The sequence below is a fragment of the Oxyura jamaicensis genome, chromosome 1 (genome assembly GCF_011077185.1).
Source record: "Oxyura jamaicensis isolate SHBP4307 breed ruddy duck chromosome 1, BPBGC_Ojam_1.0, whole genome shotgun sequence".
In the NCBI taxonomy this organism is placed as follows: domain Eukaryota; kingdom Metazoa; phylum Chordata; class Aves; order Anseriformes; family Anatidae; genus Oxyura; species Oxyura jamaicensis.
Genome location: NC_048893.1, coordinates 64,061,162 through 64,080,721, shown reverse-complemented (window position 1 = coordinate 64,080,721; position 19,560 = coordinate 64,061,162). Strand labels below are relative to the sequence as shown.

The window sequence follows — 19,560 nt, the reverse complement described above, 5'->3', positions numbered from 1 at the left end:
CAAGCATACATGTATTGCCATTAAAGCATTCAGAGAGTTTCTTAAACTTAAAATCACTAGCTGTGTAGCAGCTGTAGAAACCATAGAATGTCCTCTCAGATGTACCAAATTCTACTTGTAGGAGGGCAACAGATAGATGTGCATGACCTTGCTCACTGCATTGTTGTCAATGTAGTTGCTGCAATGTAGTTGCTGCAAGTTGCTTTGTAAGTTGCTTTGTAATTCTCAGTTCAGGCAGCCACTTGCAACATGAATAGCTGTTGCAGGGAACAGCATGAGGAACCAGGCCCGGAAAACCAGAAAACTCTATGTAGTAGCAAGGGGGGAGAACAGGGAGAGCAGATGAAGGAGGATGAAAGCACCAGGGAAAGAGCCATAGGCAGGCAGAACAGAAACACTTTTTTTTTTTTTTTAAATAAAAAACACATACTTCAAAACACAACAAAACTGTGTTCTGAAAACTGAGAGGTGCAGATCAGTGTTTGAACTGAGCTACAGATATGTGGCTGATCAGATGCATTTCTGATCAGGGTAAGTCAAGGTGAATCATCTTCTTACACGGAGTCACAAAGCCTTTTCTAAACAATGATGAGAACTTCTGCACACATCTATAGAACTTCTGCACACATCTATATGCTCTTTCCCTGTGCAGAGGAAGAAAAGACAGCTGAACTTGCTAAGAAATCACTTCTCTGTCCCAACCCTGCATGCTCTTAGTCTTTGCACGCTGCAACACAGATTGCATCCAACATTGGTGCTCGTGGCAACACAGTCTCCATGGCCTGATGCTCTCTGTAATAAACGATGACACACCTTCTGCACTTTATCCCTTGTGGAGGTAAGGCCGGCAGTCTTAGGAATGAGCTGTGCAGCTTATAATCGTAATTAAATGAGAATGCCTGGTGACCTGTTCAGACCCAAAACCTGGCCTCTGGATTTCAAGTAGATGATGCCAATAGTCACCTTCCCACAGCAGAGTGAAGGGCTCTGTTTTCACACTGCTTCACAAAGACTGGCAGCGCTATTGCTGGCCAGTCATAAACACAGAGCCCTGAACTTATGTCCTGGCAAGTAAATATAGAAAGAAATGTTTTTCAAATATTTGGCATTCTGAATATACTTATTCATTCGTGGAAGTTCTCTCCATGTGCTAGACACTTTCCAGACATCTGAGAAGGCACAGGATCTGCCTTGGGAAGCTCACTCTGGGCTGGACAAAGAGATAACTGAGCAGGGGTTAGGGAAAGCACCACAAAAGGGATTGCTTGTCGTTTTTCAGCCCACGCTTTTCTTCTGTTAATAATTGAAGATCTTAAACAGCTCTTAGTATTTATTTTAAAAGCACTTCAGTTTACCTTTTAAAAAAAAAACTTCTTGGCTGCATTCTGTTGGCTGACATTGACTCCATAAATGTTTCAGTAAGCCAAACCATGTTAATGCCATTCCCTGGGCTCACAGAATTTAGCATTTATTTACCCTGATAAAATGTTTTAAATATTTATTACATAGGAACAGCATTGCTTTTTATGCCAGGTCAAGCCCTTTTCAGCCTCTCAAGGACTGCATCAACCCAAAGGTTTAGAGCACAGCTGGGGAGTAGGGAGGATGGGGAAGAACGAAGGGAATGAAGTTGTACCAAGCAACACAGATCTTTCTCAGAGCTATGGGAAATACACTGGTAGGGATGCTGCAGGGGTTTTAGAGCTATTATATGGTGCTGTATTTTTCTCTCAGGAAGACAATCATGTGAGAGGCTGGTTGGTGTCTTGTCAATTCAGGCAGTTATTGAAGAATGCACTTATCTGTAAGCACGTAGCTGTTTGCACCTAAAGCAATGGGATTGCCTACATACCCCGGTGTGTACTTACAAGCTTTTTTGGATTTCGACCAATGCTCAGCAAGATGGCACAAAAAAGTGCACTGGACCCAGCTGCTAAAATGTACTTGGCATTGTTGCACTGTGGAACATATCCAAGGAAACTAATGGTAGGTTGGTCTCAGAAAAAACATTTGGGCCTTTCCAAGCACAGCTCTATCTCGCATTTTCACGTGCCTTTAATTAATTCCAACAAACTTGGTTTGCTGGAGAGGGTGGTTTCTTATTCTAGTCATATAAGCAGTTCAGATCTTCAGAGAAAGCATATTCTGAGTCTGCTCCTTCTTTGGCTTTGAGGGGTTATAATTTATCAACACCATAATGTTGCCTGACACAGGAATACGAGTAGAGTCTCATACACATGACCTTCTGGGAATGAGAAGGAATAAGAGGGAAAGGAGAGGACTTTCAACTCTATCCATCCCTCCCCTCCCTCTTGAGACACACACTCAGATTTCTGTACTTAAGCCAGTGCCAAGGGTGTGGGAGGTAATTATTTCTCTGCTAATATAGTTCAGAAGAAAACTACTACTTTCTGAGAGCAAGAAGGAAGCAGGGGAGGATTTGTGACTCAGCACAGTGCCTGAGTCAGACCACTTCTGGGAACCACTCTCAAGAGGCAGGGTTGATGCACCGCTCCCCGCTGCCAGCCGGGCCTACCCGCAAGGCGCGGCTTCGCCTGACGGTGCGCCAGGAGACGGCCACCACGGTTATCTCCATTTCCACAGCACAAGCTGTAACAACCAGCAGTATTCCCCAAAGTGGATGTTTACCATTTAATAAACACAGGCATTGGCTAGGAAAATTGAAAAGCATTAAATATGCATAAATATGAAAGGTTTTATACCAATTTTAAAGGCAGCCTGGAAAACGACAGACATTTTGTCACAAAACGGTCCACCGTCATGGGAAGATATCTGAGATAATTGCATCTGAAATGATTCACGAGGGAAAACATTGAGACTTTCTTCACCAGTGTTGCAAAGGGAACTCAGATGGCACGGTTCAGTTAAGGACAACTGTACAGTAACAATTCAAGGAGGTATCCTTTCCTGTCTTGCTGGAGTCTCAAAATATTAGTGGCAGATTGCTGGATAAAGCAAACTCCGTGGGTGTAGTGTAGTGTTCTTGGGGCTGCAGACATCGTTTCTATTTCAAGAATAATAAAGAAGGGCTTGGAATAGGAAGGAAAGACATGACACTCGCTAAAGTGCTGGTAGCAAAGAAAACCTAGGAAAGACACTTTTCAAGCTGGAAACAGTGACAGTTTTGGAGTAGGTTATGCTGTTTAAACATATATGTTAGTATATGTTTAAATAGCATATAATTCACAACCATGTGCTGGAATTAATAGAAAAAGAAAGTTTTGGCATCTGCTCCTGGTGTTCTCTTTGCTCTATTTTCAAACTGCTTTCATTGACTTTTAAAACTGAAATCCACACACACACAAAAGGGAATTCATACAAATGGGCATGTGTGTGTGAACACAATTGTTTCATATTTGTGAAGTCTTGCAATACTACCCTCGCCTCGTCCTTTGAGGCAAGAAATGGATAGCAGAACAAAAACAAAAGCCACAACAAAACCCATCTCTTCCTTCTGGACCCTTTTCTCTTGGGAAGCAATTCATCTCCAGTATCCTCAGCTTGTCAGAGTGACCTAACCTATCCAAACAATACAGCTTGACTTCAGCCCCAGCTTTTGGCGGCCTGAGGAAGATGACTGGATAAATGCACGCTCTGCCTTAGGCTCTTTGCCTCTCTGCTGGAAGAAGCCTCGACTTCCACTCATGGAAGCATCCCTATTCCCTCCTGGCACGGGCTTTAACACTTTTAATAGCCTATTGTTCAAAGCATCTAAGTATTTACTTTCTTACAAAGTTGTTTACTGAACAAAAGACCTTGCTCATATTTCCAGCCCCAATAATAGCAGTCAGCTTCTATAAGCTAAACTTAATTCTCCAGACATTTGATCCTAGCTCAGTTCAGCTGAGGATGTGAACATGTAAGATCTAGACACGCTCAAGATAAAAAATAAATAAAAGCGTTGTAGTGTCCCTCCCATGCAATTATCATTGTACGCGGAGTATGGGGAGAAAAGCAGCAACCAACTGCTTACTGAAAATTGCACATCACAGAAGAAAGACCATGTTGGTCAAAAACACAAATGAAGTGCTGTGAGTTAATTTTGAGGCTACCTTGAATTCCCCAAAACAGGCTGAAAGCAAGGCAGGTGAAAAGCAGTCCCCAGGCCAACAAGAATCATCTATCGCCCTTTACCAAGAATTATCTTTGACTTTCTGCTGATAATGGACTCTCCAAGAAAACTGTTTGTGTGCTCATTGTAAAGGTTTTATCTATACTTAAATCCCCAGAAGGGATCGCAAACAGGGAGAACTTTTATTCACCCCTCTCTCTGCACAGCTATGTAAAATCAAAGACAGTCTGGACAGAAGATTGTACTAGTTCTGAGTGAAATGATCCATCACACTTACACTTATAAAATTTCTTCCTGCTCAAGCACAGCTGTGATGGAGATCAGCCTTTCATACTCCAGCAGAGGAGCAAATTCTGGTCCAGTTCTGTGCCACTGGATTCAGTGGGAAAACTTGATTATGAAGGTGCAAAAAAGCTGTACTGCCTTAGTCTGTTCTAGCATACATAAAACAAAAACAAAACACACACACACACACAAAATAAAAATAAAAAAACCATGACCAATAGTTAAGAAACTTCTGATCTGAGATGATGATGAAAAAGCTTTGCTTCAGCATGCTAATTGCTGCTTGAGCATAGCTCTGGATAGCAGCTACACACATTACTGTGTCCTAAAGGATGTAATTTTTGAACCAAGGAACTATGGACACCTGTAACTGCTAAAGCATTGTGGTAACAGAAATGGGCTCAAGGCACTTTGGTCTGATCTGTAAATACATTAGCTAATGAAGAGGACTAATCAATCTAGGTTACAATTACCTTTCCAAAGTTGCCAAATTCTCATGGCCATGAAGGGTGTTATTTTTACCTGCTTATCCTAATAGCTCCCCAGGTAAGTGGACATTATCCCCTTTTGTCCACCACTGGACAAAATCCTTTCTGTCTTCTAAATAATAAGGATTCTTTTAGCTGTCTGAGCTTCTCCTAACTTACCATTTGTGCACAGGTTTATAAAAGGTAAAAGCTAGTGAGGTAACAAGTGTTAACAGTGATCCTGCAAGTGCAAGTGTATCCAGGGATGATAACGTTACATTTTTTTTTTTTTTTTTTTCTTGGAGAAAAATATATTGATGACAAAAATAGATCTTCCTGGGGCCCTATGAGAGCTAAATGTTCCAAGCCTATCATAGCTGGCATACCATGAGCTACACTAAGTTTTACCTTCTCTTGAAAGAAAAAGTCCATCAAAACACTGAATAAACCCTAAAGCTTTGTCTTTAGATGGCTGTCTGTGTAGAAGTGCAGCATCATCTATGTCAAAATCAGGATGTATAGCTCTGGAGAAGAAAACTCACTCCATCTCTTGAGATAATGTTTAATGAGCATCACTGGGACTAAGCTCTAGATAGACATAGCATGACATTTTCAAAAACACCATGATATGGGGTGTTCAGGAGTATTTGAAGAACATAAAAAATAGAAAGTTATTTGATCAGGTACTGAAAAAATTATTCAAACCACACAAAGTGGGATTGCTGCTGTGTTACTGTCTTCATGTACTTATAGGACTTGTTTTCACTTTTTTAACCACTGAAAATGCTGTCAATAAAAATGCATGGTTCGACGATAACATCCTTGGAAATATATGGCCAGACAAATCTAAACAAATTTGCCTCTTGATTTTCAGAAGAGAGTTTGGATTTAGGGACTTATTTATTGAGTTGCTAATTAACCCCATCTCAGAATACCTAGAAATCTAGCTTTTTTCCTTTTCTACACTAGAAAGACTGCTGCTTTTTATTTTTATAAATCTGATTAGACTTAAAATTCTGCTTGCAGGCATCAGATAATAAAAATGCCCTTGGGGAAAAAATGCATTCTAATATAACAAGCAAAACTTCCTTTAGCTATCTAGGTAGCTCCAGTATGTTTGGACAGAAAAATTAACGGTTGTATTTTTTGCAAAGACATATCTGTCAGAAGAAATAGTGGTTCTTTATTGGTATTTACTTCCTTTGTAACTTTCTTTATGGGTTGCACAATTCAAAATATTCCTGTGCAAGCTGTGTATGTATTCTTGGAATGCATCGGTACTAAACATTTATTTATTTTGAATTTCCTTTTACATATAATAAGCTGTCAAGAGGGATTCATAAGGTTCTCCTGCTGCAAGAGTAGTGAAAACTAAAAGGCTAAATTAAATTCTTTATAGATACAGATATCTGCAAACATAAATCTGGATGGCATTTGGCCTTCTCTGAAGTAAATATTTTAAGTGCAATTAAGATCTCAACACTAGAATGTTAAAGCAAAAGATGAGCTAAAATCTAAAGATTTATTTTCACCTCCATTGTGAAGACAATGGTGAGACTCAACCCTAAGCTGTTTCATTGGGTGCTGTTTGTACCACACAGCTGAACTGCTAGGTACAAAACAGGCCTTCATAAATCTTGTTTGTGTGGATACATGGACACGTTGATTTGAATTCTGACCAAGATATCAAACTCGATTAAAAGGAAATGTACCTTTTGGCACCTTCCAATACACATTAAAGACCAGTGTACAGTAACAACGTATGAGAAAATACCAGTTGCAGAAATATGCTGGACAACAAGGAATGGCAGTTATTGGAGAAAAATCATGAAGCCCAGCACCCAATGCAAAACAAGACAGAAATATCAACCACACTGCCAATTTAATGTGTTAACAGTAATAGAAAACAGAAAAACAGATGATAATTTTCAGATATATAGCTTGCTATGTCCCAGTTCCAAGTGTACTACTGCCTTCAAGAGGTGCCCTCTGCAAGTATCTGATCGAAAGAGAAGAAGCTTGAAGAAAATGGACAGAGAAGGTTTTGTAATTTGATTATGAAGTTGAATTTCTAAAAGATTTTCATTCCTAAGGCTTATTAATTTTATTTATTTATTTATTTATTTTTTTTATGAAAAAGTGACGTGAATATAACTTTGATAATTTCTTCTGTTTCTTTTATTCCATGAGCTACTTCCTGTCAAAAAATGCTTCTGTTGGAAAAATGTTGAACAGCTTTAGCATTACTAAAGTTGAAAAAAGAGAATCTTTGCAGAGGGCTAGCAGATGTTTTCTGAATTGTGATTGATGTGGCAGGACAAACCAGGAGAACATAATCTAAAACTTAAAAAATAAGAGTCATAGCTACTCAGACAACTCAGAAAAAATAATTGCAACAAAGGGTAAAACACATATGGGATAGGTTATTGTTACATGTGTTAAACAGGAATTGGATTTGCTTCTGGGAAAAAGGGAGATTAAGACAGACTTCTGATCTCCTTACCCGGTAGAAACCAAACTTTGATACAATGTTAAGAAACTAGGCAGGCTAGGTGGGCTGTTGTTCATCTTTGGCCAACAGTTACTTCCCCATCGCTTCCTTCAGAACAAGAAATAACCTGTTCTGTCAGTGAACATGTTAAGGACAGAAAAGTTCATTAGTTGTTCATAACAGCTGATACTCCTGGGTACTCAACAAGCACAGTAAAGTCAAGCAGATATAACTCAGAAGACAGAAGCTGATTGTGGAGAAGAGGGAAGGTCTCTGGTAGCCATTCAAATCCTTAATATATTTCCTCAGATTTGCCTGTTCTCAGTTCTGTGTACTTTCACATTTTTCCTCTGTTAGCACTTATACAAGAGGTAATATGGATACAAATCTAGAGCAACACTGAAAACAAAAACAAAAACAAAAACAAATACCTTGGCTAAATGAAGATATAAAATGCATTCACTGGCTGAGACAATGATTTGGTCTGCTGCTCTGTGCTTTGTTGATAATGCTTTGTGAAAACCACAACAATGACCACAGGCATCTACCAATGCTGGGATAAACAGAATTAATCCAAATGATGCCAGAGTCACTGGGACATCCATGTACCTCCTCGTGTCCTGAGCAAACAACCCTTCTACACACTCTTGTGCTCTAATTCCGAGAGAAATGCTACTCTGAGTGGGTTAGTCATTTTTTCCAGAGAGGATGGGAAGGCTTTGGGTCTATTAAAAAGTCCCCAAACTTAATTTACAAGTTAACAGATGTACACTGATTTTAGAGAAAATGAACAAAGGATTTCAAATCATTCCTTACAAGTTCTTAAATGAATAAGCAAAGTAAAATTTAGCCAATTAGAATCAAAATATAAAACAACACTTGATGTAAGCCTGGGACGACATCAGATGTAGAGATGTCAACAGGGAGAGAATGTAAGAAGAAAACAGGCTACATAATATCCTCACTATTTTGATATGGAACAGCAATATCTTCCCTCACCCATCAAGGAGAGAGCAACAGCCAGCAAATACAAGTGAGCAACTGGGAACCCAACACACTCCTGCTGATACTATTAGCTACATCCTATACATATACTTCAGCTTTTTTATGATCCAGACAACAGCATGTTTGATAAACAATACAAATTGTTCTTGGGAGGCAATAGATGGCATTCCTAGCTTTTCAGATGCTTTAGAACAAGCATCCTGATGGCATGGACTCTTACACAGACATGCCCTACTCCCATTATTCTGAATGAGACTTCTGGGCACTACCTAAAGAAGGAAAAAGCGGTGCTAGAAAGAGTCTCATCCATCCAGAGAACTTCTGACAAACATCCTGCTAAGCCAAGCTAGGATTCTTTGACTACTTCCATGTCTTTGGTGTCAATGTGGGATTTATTTTCTTTGGTTGGAAGGGACTGCCTACACTCTGATGTAGTGGTCCCACATTGATGATACTGGGATTTTTGTTTTGAAGACATGCTGAATAATCATGCCAGCACACATGGTAATGGGTAGGATAAAGGCTAACAGTTATTGGGTACACTCGTAGTTAGTGCTATTTTTAAAAGAGCTGCATAGCAAAGATCAAATAATAAATATTTCCTTGTTTTCATTGGCATTCCTTAAATATGAAAGAAATCTGTATCACAAGACATCTGTACCTCTGTGAGTAATCTTTTCTAAGACAACCCCCTTTTTTCCTACACTGAGTTAACCTCTTCTGTCAGAAATAACAAAATTACATCAGTCTGCAGGTTGTACCAGTCCACTCAAAGAAGCATGCTTTAGATCCTGATTATGTAAGCCCTACTCACAGGAATGATCTTTACCTATAAAAGATGCTGTGCTGGAATTAGATAACTCCTTTGAGTAATGGTGACCTAAGTAAATAAAGGACTTGCAAGCCTGCCTAGAGTTTTAAGTTAAATGTGAAGAAATAAGCTTAATGAGGACATTTGGTTCAGACTGTTCTCTCCTTTTTTCTCCACACCCTTCCCATTTATAATGAAAGCACAACAAATTGGCCACTTGAGATTAAAAACAGCTAGGCAATGACATGGGAAAGGTGGTGCAACTCGTCCTCACACGGTGCTGTATGTGCTGGAGAGATGGTACAGATGGTTGAGAAGCCTTATTCAGGAGTGGAGGAGCATGTAAGAAATCTGCACGACAGCACGTTTCCTAAAGCTTTTAGAGCCCAAGAGAAAAGAAGGGAATTGGACTTGGCAATAGCTGACATAATTAAATGCAACTACAACAAAGTTTAAGACAGAATTAAGATTTGGAAACCAAATTTTGCCTGAAGGTATTTGCAGCAATTTCCTTTATCATGACCTTGGCTTTGGTGGAAACAAACTGCTAAGGATACTGTCTCCTCCAGCTTACTCTACTCCTTTGTATCTATGCACAAACCTTTCATGTGTTGGAAGCTTTGATCAGGCCACTTCTCATATCTTGTATCCCCTCTACTGCAGGCAACACAGAATTCTCCATTCATGTGGTATTTATACCATAAACTCATATGCACCAGGACGATGAACTTAAGCCCCTAGCTCCACCAGTGACACTGTATAAATGCAGAACAGATGACTGTCAACTTCACTTTGCCAGAACAATATGTTTTGAAAAAAAAAATATCTTCCTGACTGCTAGTTAGTATTCGCATAAAACTTAAGACTTAATATGTACAATTCAACATATAGAAATAGGCAATAGCTCACATTTCTTTGCCATATTGCAGAAATGCTTGCCATCTCAAAAGAGAAGTCATTTTGGATTTCTTGAATTCTGTTTATTACCTCAATTACATTATTTCTTCAACTATATAAAGTGGTGTTAATTTTCTTGGGCTGTCTGGAAAACAGTGAGAAAGTACAGTTGAAAAATTAGGATTATGCATTCAAAAAACAAACAAACAAACAAACAAAATGCAAGCCAAATAACTGCACTGTGTGTGTTTATTTCAATGACTGCAAAATAGCCATTGCAATAGATTCAGCTGCGATGTCTCAGTGGCTGAGTAGGGAATCAAAGGCTCAAGCAGAAGAGCACTCACAGGTGAGAAAGGCAGGTGCAGGGCATGGAATAAGACCAATGTCACAAACTGAATGCTGAGATACAGAAAGAACTATGAATGTGTAGAGTTGGTGTATGCCCCATCCTCACCTTCCTGAAAAGAGGGTTGGCACGTCCAAATTGACACAATGATACAAACAGAAGGAATTAATTTCCTCCAGGAAAGGAGGAATTTGAGGATTATTAAAAATCACTATTCCATTCCCCTTTTTATACAGTAGAGGCAGAACATGGGGGTTCAGGAGCAGCGTGCCTACAGCAGGAACTGTGCTCTCTGCATGATGCTTGATCCTTACTTACTTGCATTGCCTTCTCCATGCATCAGCTGGCATGGCTTTGAGGCTGCTTCAATTACTCTTGAGCTCAATTTGGTCTGTAAACAGATTCATCTTTACAAAGATTGCAGCGGAGAGGAAATATGATGCCTGTTCTCCTGCTCGTTAGGTATACTACCTCCAAACCAGGTGTAGCTGAAAACTAAGCCTTCAGTATAGAACAAGTTTCTAGCTCATGGCACTAAGATGTCTTCTCATACACAACAAGCAACAAAATTCCTTTTTTATAAATTGTTCAAGAGCAAATTCAGCTTCCTGGGTGAAGATCAAACATGAGAGAAAGGATTTGCTTAGTCTTACATTAGGAGGACTGCCATGGTGGTTTGACTTGTCCTTATTGTCTTAAGCCCTGTAAGTTACATTTTGCCACAAGTACCCTCACATTTTTCTATCAGACAGGGATTTCTGAATTATGAGACCACACAGACAGATTTCACTTATGATTTGAAATTTTTAGATCATACTCCTTAAAAATGAAGAAAAATAAAAAAAAATCAGTTTTAGAGTTAAGAATAATATTCATTGGACAATGTGGACTATAGCCTAAACACCTTATAAGCATATGCAAGCCTTTTTTTCCCTCTTAATTTCCCCCCCCCCAAATGGACTGTAATTTTAGTATGTACAATGTACTTAGTGCAGTGTCCCACACAGACAAAAAACTAGATGGAAAAAAATCCAGTGTTGTCACTCTAGGGTTTCCTTGCTTCACTCACCTGTAGCAATATGGCAAATTAACAACAAGCACAGCTGGATGACTTTGCCAATCCAAAATTAGTTATTTAAATGCATGTAAATAGTAGCCATCTCTAGACACTCATGAATGAAAATTCTGGTCTTATTTCATTTTGACTAAAAAATATACTCAAGCCAGTTACACGCCATTGTCTCCCAGACAGAAAGACATTGCACTGTCATGAGGAGGGTCTGGCTTAGGTTCTTCTGCTCAGATTCTCTGTTTCCCAGTTTGCAATCACTGCAGCTAGAATGTAAGTACTGCAGGTCATGTCAATAATGGTGATAAAGACCTACCTACACTGCCTTTGAGTAACTTACAGGCTTAGTTTTCCATATGAAAATTAAATATAATAAATGGTTGAACAGTTGAAAGTTTTTGTTCTAGCGGGACAGACAAGTTTCCTCTCTAGCCCTGGGAAGAATAGACTCTTCTGCCCACATGAATTGGGGTGGGGTCAGAAGAGGATCTCACTGAAAATACAACTATGGAGCACAACACTTACTGATCAAATTATATGGCTTTCAACTTATGTAGAAGAGCTTATAAATTAAGTTTGGCAGATATCAGATAGGCAATAACTAGTGGCAACAATGCAGTTACAAGAAGACGAAGTACAAGATAAAGAGGGTGAACAGAATGTATGAGGTGATATAATTGAGCAGCATGAATAAAGGGGATAGAAATGGAATTTAATAAGTTAAATGGGCATGAGTTAGCATGTGTAGGAGTAACTGATTGCCCTTTCCAATAGTCAAGAGTGATTTTCTTTTTTAATTGGATCATGCTTCCTCACTGCCAAATTGGATGCTTCTTTTTGCCCTCCTCTAGAACAAAATGTTTAAAATAAGTTTTAAAATACCTAATAATGTAAAATGGATACAGAAGAGTAATCGACAGAAAACTCCTGCCACAAAGGGCTGACTTGATTCTGTCCCTCGAAAGCCTTGCAATGTTTTACCTGTGCCAAAGGAGATAACGGGTAACAGTTTCCAAGACACTTAAGTGATTAAGTTTTGGTATACATGCTGATTTTGCACTTGCCTACTCATGTACATCAAGGGAATTATTTTCCTTCTCTCTCCTTTCTCAAACCAATATATTGATCTTACTGCCACATTAAGATGGACACTCCAATGCACACGTGAAGTGCTTTTTTTTGTTGTTTAGTTTAGTTTTGTTTTTAAACAAGAAGGCTGTGTTGGTACAACAGGAGGTATGATGAAATAAAGTACATACTACCGAAATGTTATTAGTATGACTGTAACAGAATAGTTGAACAGCACAGTCTGGCCTGTATATCAAAGATCTAAAGTGCTTATGCCTAATTTTTGGACATAACTTACCACTTTAAACCTAAATCATCCATGTGTTTTTGAAAATATGCACCATTCATTTAGATGTTAATTCCAGGCTAAACAGACCGGATGTGGATTATATTTCTAGAAGCATTATGACTTTAAAAAGGGTTAAAATTTTAAAAAAAGATTGCTTAATGATCCCTTTTTATTTTTATTTTGTTCACAAAGCAACTGTCAGCACTGGGATGAGAACTGTGGGAAGTACCTAACCTACTGCCCTGCCATACACCTCACACCGTCAACAAAGCCTGTACTTTTCACTCCGAAATATGTTTTCAAGGAAGGAACTCAAAATCCTTATTTAAAAAATAAAAACAACAACAAAAAAAATCCGTCCCTACTGCACTTCTTTGAAACGTATAGATACTTAACAGCAATTTTAGAAGTTGTAATGGGAACCCAGAGGCATTAAATTCAGTGCCCCCGAAGGTTTCTCCCATGATGCTACAAATGTTTTTGTGATCTGGGTACAGAATGTCTATCTCATGTTTTAAACAACCGTCCATCTCTTTCCTTATGACAAGTGGTCTTGTGAATGTCCATAGAACCAAGAAGGATAAAAATGTCATCTGTTCTCTTGAAGATTATGGAATATTTATGTCCCCACAACAGTCATCTTGACACAGTCTTCAGGCTTTGTTGAATTCATGACCTCAAACCCTTTTGATTTTGGGAGGCACTAAATTAATTTGGCACCTGGAATAATTTGAGCTTAAAGATTGTCAATGGTACTGTTACCTGTCTGCCTGTGAGTGAAGTGACTTATCTGCTTGCAAATGAACCACTTCCTGTGCGTGACAGTCCCTGATTTTTCTGCTATGCAGATAACAATTTTTCCAGCAGGAAGCAGCTGAGTCCCAGGAACCAAGCATAGATGGGACTTAGAGAAAAGGGATTCTTAGCTCTGGTACTAATGTCCTTTGCCCACCTATCTGAAGCTCTCAGATACCTATGTCAACTCAGGTGTCTAGCACTGGTATCCACTATGAAGCATATAGAGTTAGAAGACACTTCTTAAAGTGTTAAACCTTGATCTTTTGCTTTGGTTTCTCCATCTGCAAAGCACAGACGTTAGTAATTCACTTTAGAAACCAATTCATATGTTGTTTCCCCCACTTCTGAAAACACTTACGTGGAAACTCTCTTTATTCTCAAACAGGTCACTGAATGCTTCAGTCTGAATACAAATGTCCCTCCTAAACTGGATTATTTCTTATGGACTGAGCCAGAGGAAAAAAAAACAAAACATAACAAAACAAACAAACAAACACAGAAAATCTTCTTGACTTAGAAAAAAATACTCCATCCTCTCTGCTGCCGTGCCACAAGCCAATCTCTCCACTCCACCTCAGACAACCCATTTCCTAACCCCAATACAGATGAGCTTAAGATTTGCGTATAAAAATTTACCATGTGCTTCATAATTTTATTTTAAAAGAATCATTGTGCTTCAGAATTTACCCCCCCTCCCCTCCCCCAAACAGTTGTAATTCAATTTGGACCTCAATCCAAACAGCAGATGTTGGTCTTTCCATGCAGAAGAAGGCTGCCAATGACCCAGAGGATCCCCTCTTATTAATCATGCTGTTGCCACACACATACAGAGCCTAAGTGAGAAGAAACTGCAGTGCATGTTACATTTGTGTAATTTTAGAACAAATCTGTGAGGGTAGACTCTTCACAGTGAAAAAGTCTGCTACATTTTGTGAGGCAAATGAAGGAAAAGACAATTTTTTATGGATGGCAAAACACAGCAAGTACAATGCTTATAATTCTTTCACTGATGCTGACAATATCTCAGGGACAGCACTTGAATGGGACCTAGAGATCTAGCTTCCAAAACCTCTGTGCTAACTTGTTATGTAATAATGTAACCCTGCAATGTACTATTTATGGTTGGCTCAGCCAGTCTTATCTAAAGACCTCATAAGAAAAGTTATGCTCTAATACATATGGATTTGATAGCATCTATCTAGGCTAATCAACCGGCATTTTTACAATTCAAAAACTCACAGTGAGGCCGTGTTAGCTACAGACCTCAACAGGCTTTCTAAAAGCCACATCAGCTCCAAAGAAGCCTCGTTCAATAAACATGTCCCTGATCAGAAACATAAAGACTATAATAGAAGATGTCTGTCAAAAACTGTTTATGATTTCCCTGTTTCACACTGGACTGGCATCTCGTTATCTAGAGCAAGTATTTGTTAGCATGCACCAGGCTCCCTGGCTCTGTTTTGGTACAAAATAAAGATGTCTCTTGATGAGAAAAGCCACAAATGGACCATTAGATAGTTTATGCTAGGACTGAGGTCATATAAGCAATACGGATATGAATTATGTGAGATTTGGCTCCCTCCCCAAGGCTTCAAGAGAAGTAACAAAAGCCTTTGTCTTGAAGAAAGAATGTTGTCCCCAGGAGAACAAGAAGTTTAAGGGCAGTTAAGCTCAGCCCACGCCAGAACAACTCTCAGAGAACATCCCACCATCAGCAGCATCTCACTGAGTGCCTCAGTTCACACACAGACTTTTAAATCTGAGCATCTTCCCCTTACCATTAGATGGGCACACAACCAAAAGGCTTAGATTGGAGTAGGACTAGAAAGAACAACAAAACCTTGATTTACAGCCAGGAATTAAGTCAGTGCTGGTGCAGACTACATTTCATGAGACAAACCTTGCCACAAGGAGAGCTGCGTTCTGCACTGCCTGCAGGTATTGCACAGTACATGACTGTCTGCATCAAACAACACTGCAGTAATCCCTAACACAGGTGCCATGAATAGTGTGGATCATCGTGGCTCTGAATCAGAGGAAAATGTTATTATTTATTTTTTGTATGCTTGTAACATGCCCAAAGCAACCCCAGGTAGACACAAGCTAAGGCCTTCCATCAGTTTACCAAGCATGGCTCTTTTGTGAGACCAATTAATAGTGCTGTTAATTACTTTTGTTAATGTCCAGCTCCTCTGCAGAGATTCTCACCTTCCATTTAAAAAGTTTCTACTTTTCATGTCTGAAAACATGTCTCTGATATAATCCATTGGGTCAGAAAACAAGCCAAAGAGCTTCACAATTCTTTTTAAATCAAATACATCATCATTTTTAAGCTAAGATTACAGAGGGTATGGTAGCCCAACTTAAGGTTTTTGAATGACTGTGGTTAGAAGTACTTTAAGATATTAAACTAGTGGGCTCCCCAGGTGAAAATAAATACAGCTCACTCCACAACTCTTCTGGAGATTAACTCCTTTCCTGCTAACTCCATCTCTCATTGCTATGAACATGGAAAGCAATGACAGCTTTCAACTCTGGAAGGCCAATAGGCCCCATCTGAAACTCTCAAGCCAACACAATATAAGCGTCCCACACTATGATGGTCATATTCCACTTCCACAATAGAATTACCAGACTTTCAGTTACTCATACCTTTACTGTAAATAAGAAAATGGATATTAGACTATCAAAAACTGCTCAAGGGCTTTCTTTGAGGCATTACAAATAATTTAAGAAAATAAGACTAACAGGGAACATGACTGTGTCATTGCCCGATGTCCTGTTGATTCTAAATTGTTCCCAGCACTCTTGATGAGAACATCACGTGCAAAGAAGAAAATGCAATTTTAATGAAACAGCTCCTCTCCTTCCCAAATCAACACAAATGATCAGACAGCATTTCCATCAAGGTCAAATATTTATAATACCAACAATGCACCGTGACTTCACAATTGTTTAACGGATCTTCTGCCTGAAATCTTGAAAATCTTGGATCTCCCACTTCCACTGTTTACTAAGGTTGCACAATCACGTCTGACACACAAAACTTCCATTCCCCTTTGGCTCTGGGTTGGTCATCCTTTGATTAATACCATGTTTACCATGGAGCTACGTTCATTTGAATAAAGGCCTCCTCTACACACCAAAAACAATCTGCATCACGTGCCATCTTCAAAATTGTTGCATGAATTACTCCTGCTCTGTGCCGTGCCACAGACATGCGTATAAGAAAATCAATGATGTTACTTACTAGGAACTCCAGACACCAGCCGTAATGGACGCAATACTCGGAAAGCCCGCAGTGCTTTAACATCAAATCCGGCACCTTTTCCTCCTATTGAATTCCCCCCATCTGCTTTGGTTGCTTGTTCTAAAATTGCACTAAAAAGCCTGTAAAAAGAAAGAGGAAACAAGCTGTAGGCAGACAGCAAGGCTTGGGCTAAACAGGAACAGAGATCATCATCATCATATCACACAAACTATCTCACAGACCTGTGAAGAGTGTCACACATCTCACTCGACATTCACATATGGTGGAGGAGAGACAGACTCTTCCCATATGCAATAGCCTAATGGTGATGTCTATACCATTTGCAAAACACTTGTTTCTGGAACAGACATAAACACAGCATGCTCCTCCTTCAGCCTAGTGGCTCCTTGCAGCCAGCTACAGACTGTCCCAGCAGCCAGCCTGCCTGGTGGCACCTGAAGGTGTGCTCCCCAACCTGGGTGCTTTGAGACGGCCATTCTGGCCATGGCTCATGATGAACTTGAAGGCTCACCAACTACAGAGCATGGGGGTCAGGTTCTGAAGGCAGCCCTTATCACACAGTCAGTTCATACTCAGTGGGAGTTGAGTGGAAAGGCAAGAAACCAGACTGTAGGGTTTGCCCCTTCTGCTGCCAATACTTTGCTATCTTTATTAACCAGCCATCCACATTGGGGAAAAAATCATCATTCATCATTAACCCAATTGTTAATTATCTGTCACCCATTTTACAAGGAATTAAGATTCACCAAGGTCACTGCAGGTAGAACTGGGTTTCAAACTCAGGGATTCTTCAAGGTGCAAAAGTTTAGATAAGGGAGTGTGTTCACATTATGTGCTTGTGTATCCATTTGTAAATCCCTTGATGCAGTGGCTATGGAAAGCACAAAACTGTAGGAGTCTTATTATTAGAATATCTTATTATACCAGTCTTAATGTTTTATCTTGCTAGTAGGAGTAGCTGCTTTAAGGAGAAGATGTCTCAGTCAGAACATATTTGAAAAGGCAGAGCAAAGCAGGAAAGACAATGTTCTTCTGTGAAAGAGCTGAAGGCTCTCCCTATGTGTTAACAAGAACTTGATTTAATAAATTAGCTTTCAGGAAGCAGCTTCCATTTTTCTGGTAAAACATTAGTACCTTTGGGGAAGAATGGATTCCTCATGAATTTGCTAATGACATTGCTTTCAGCCTTGGAGTCATCAGCTTGAACCCAGCCAAATTCAGTAGAGGTTAAAAGCTGTTCCAGCCTAAATGGATGTTTGGGGCTCTGTAGAAAACCTTGCCTGTGAGTGGCAGAGCCCCTGTGGCCCATAGCATGCCATGGAAGTACCAGATGTAACTTTGAAGAAGCTGTCTGGGATGCAAGGAGCAGCCTGGTTGCAGAGCCCTGGATTCAGCACTGGCTGATTTCTCTCAGATGCTGCAGTCTGCAGTGCCTCTCTCAGGATCTCATCATCCATGTTCCCTAACTGGCAGACTCCACAAGAGCCCCCAAACTGCATATTAAACAGAGACTGAGCTGCCTGATTGCTTTGCAAGGGGCTCCAACTGCAGTCTGTGCTTGAAACCTACTGATAGGGCCACAAATATAGGGAGCTTGCCCTGGATAGAAAAAGGATTCATTTACTGAAGCATTTAAGCCAGCACATTTCCCCAGCACTAAATCCACACAAAAACATGGATTAGTAGAGTGCAAATGTGAAATTATTTCTTAAGCAGGTGGTATTTTTTTTTTTTTTTAATTTCTTATAGAGAGTCTTATAAAACTTGTCAGCTGTGACTGAGGAACTCCTATCTGAATCTATTCAAAGCCTCAACTTCAAGCACTGCAGAAAGATTTAACAACTAGGTAACAAGCGTGGGAAAAACTGTGTGGGGAGGTTGGATGCTGAGTTTGTAGGTGTTGCAGACAGAGAAGCAGGATGCAGAGAAGACAAAAACAGAGCCTATGAGAAATACTTAGTTGACTACAGACATCACAGAGAGATAAACAAGGGCTGATGCAAGGAACGTGAATTATTGGAACGTATGTATTCCTTGAGCTATGTATACAAATTATACAGAGTCATAATTTTCTGTTGGTCTTCATAATAGAAACACTGTAGGTCAAATTTGGCCTAATATATTTCCAGAAAGCTAGTGATTAAGCTCTAGCAATGTACTCTATTTCTTATTCAAACATTTCTATCTTCCTAGTCAACACAATTCCCATAGTAGATGATGAGTGACATTCCCATACAACAGTCCCAGTCTCCTGGGATCCGCTGGAGGAAAAAGAATTCACTGCAAAAGGTTTCCTACGCTGTTTTTCAGCTCTCTTGCAATGCTGAAAAAAAAACAAAAACTCAAATAACAGAGTCAGAGCTTGCGCATAGCTGAGGGTCTGGTCTCCTGTTCCCCAGTATCACTGGACCCCTGTTTTACCAAACAGCAGCTCTTGTCCCTGCACCAAGGATATTTCTCCTGCCACTAGTGCAACGAGTAAACCACGGGCTGCTCTGGAATTCTGCATCCTAGGAAAAGCTATGCATATCCTAAATTCTATATGCATATGCTATGCATATCCTAAACTCCAGAGAAACAGAAACACAGCCAGCAAGGCCACTGACTCCAGTGGAGCTGGAACCTGCTTTCTGAGACTAATGCAGCTCTGCTGCAGGCCAGTTAACC

At 39.7% G+C, this 19,560-nt stretch overlaps 1 protein-coding gene across 36 annotated transcripts in view; it reads right to left on the bottom strand.

Moving 5' to 3' along the window:
* Positions 1-19,560, bottom strand: part of CACNA1C (calcium voltage-gated channel subunit alpha1 C) — a 436,365-nt gene that overhangs the window by 176,659 nt on the left and 240,146 nt on the right. For all 36 annotated transcript variants that reach the window (XM_035346227.1, XM_035345985.1, XM_035346220.1 and 33 more), the window contains exon 5: positions 16,873-17,012. In XM_035346227.1, coding sequence (XP_035202118.1) covers positions 16,873-17,012 — 140 coding nt within the window. The remainder of the gene's footprint in view (positions 1-16,872; positions 17,013-19,560) is intronic.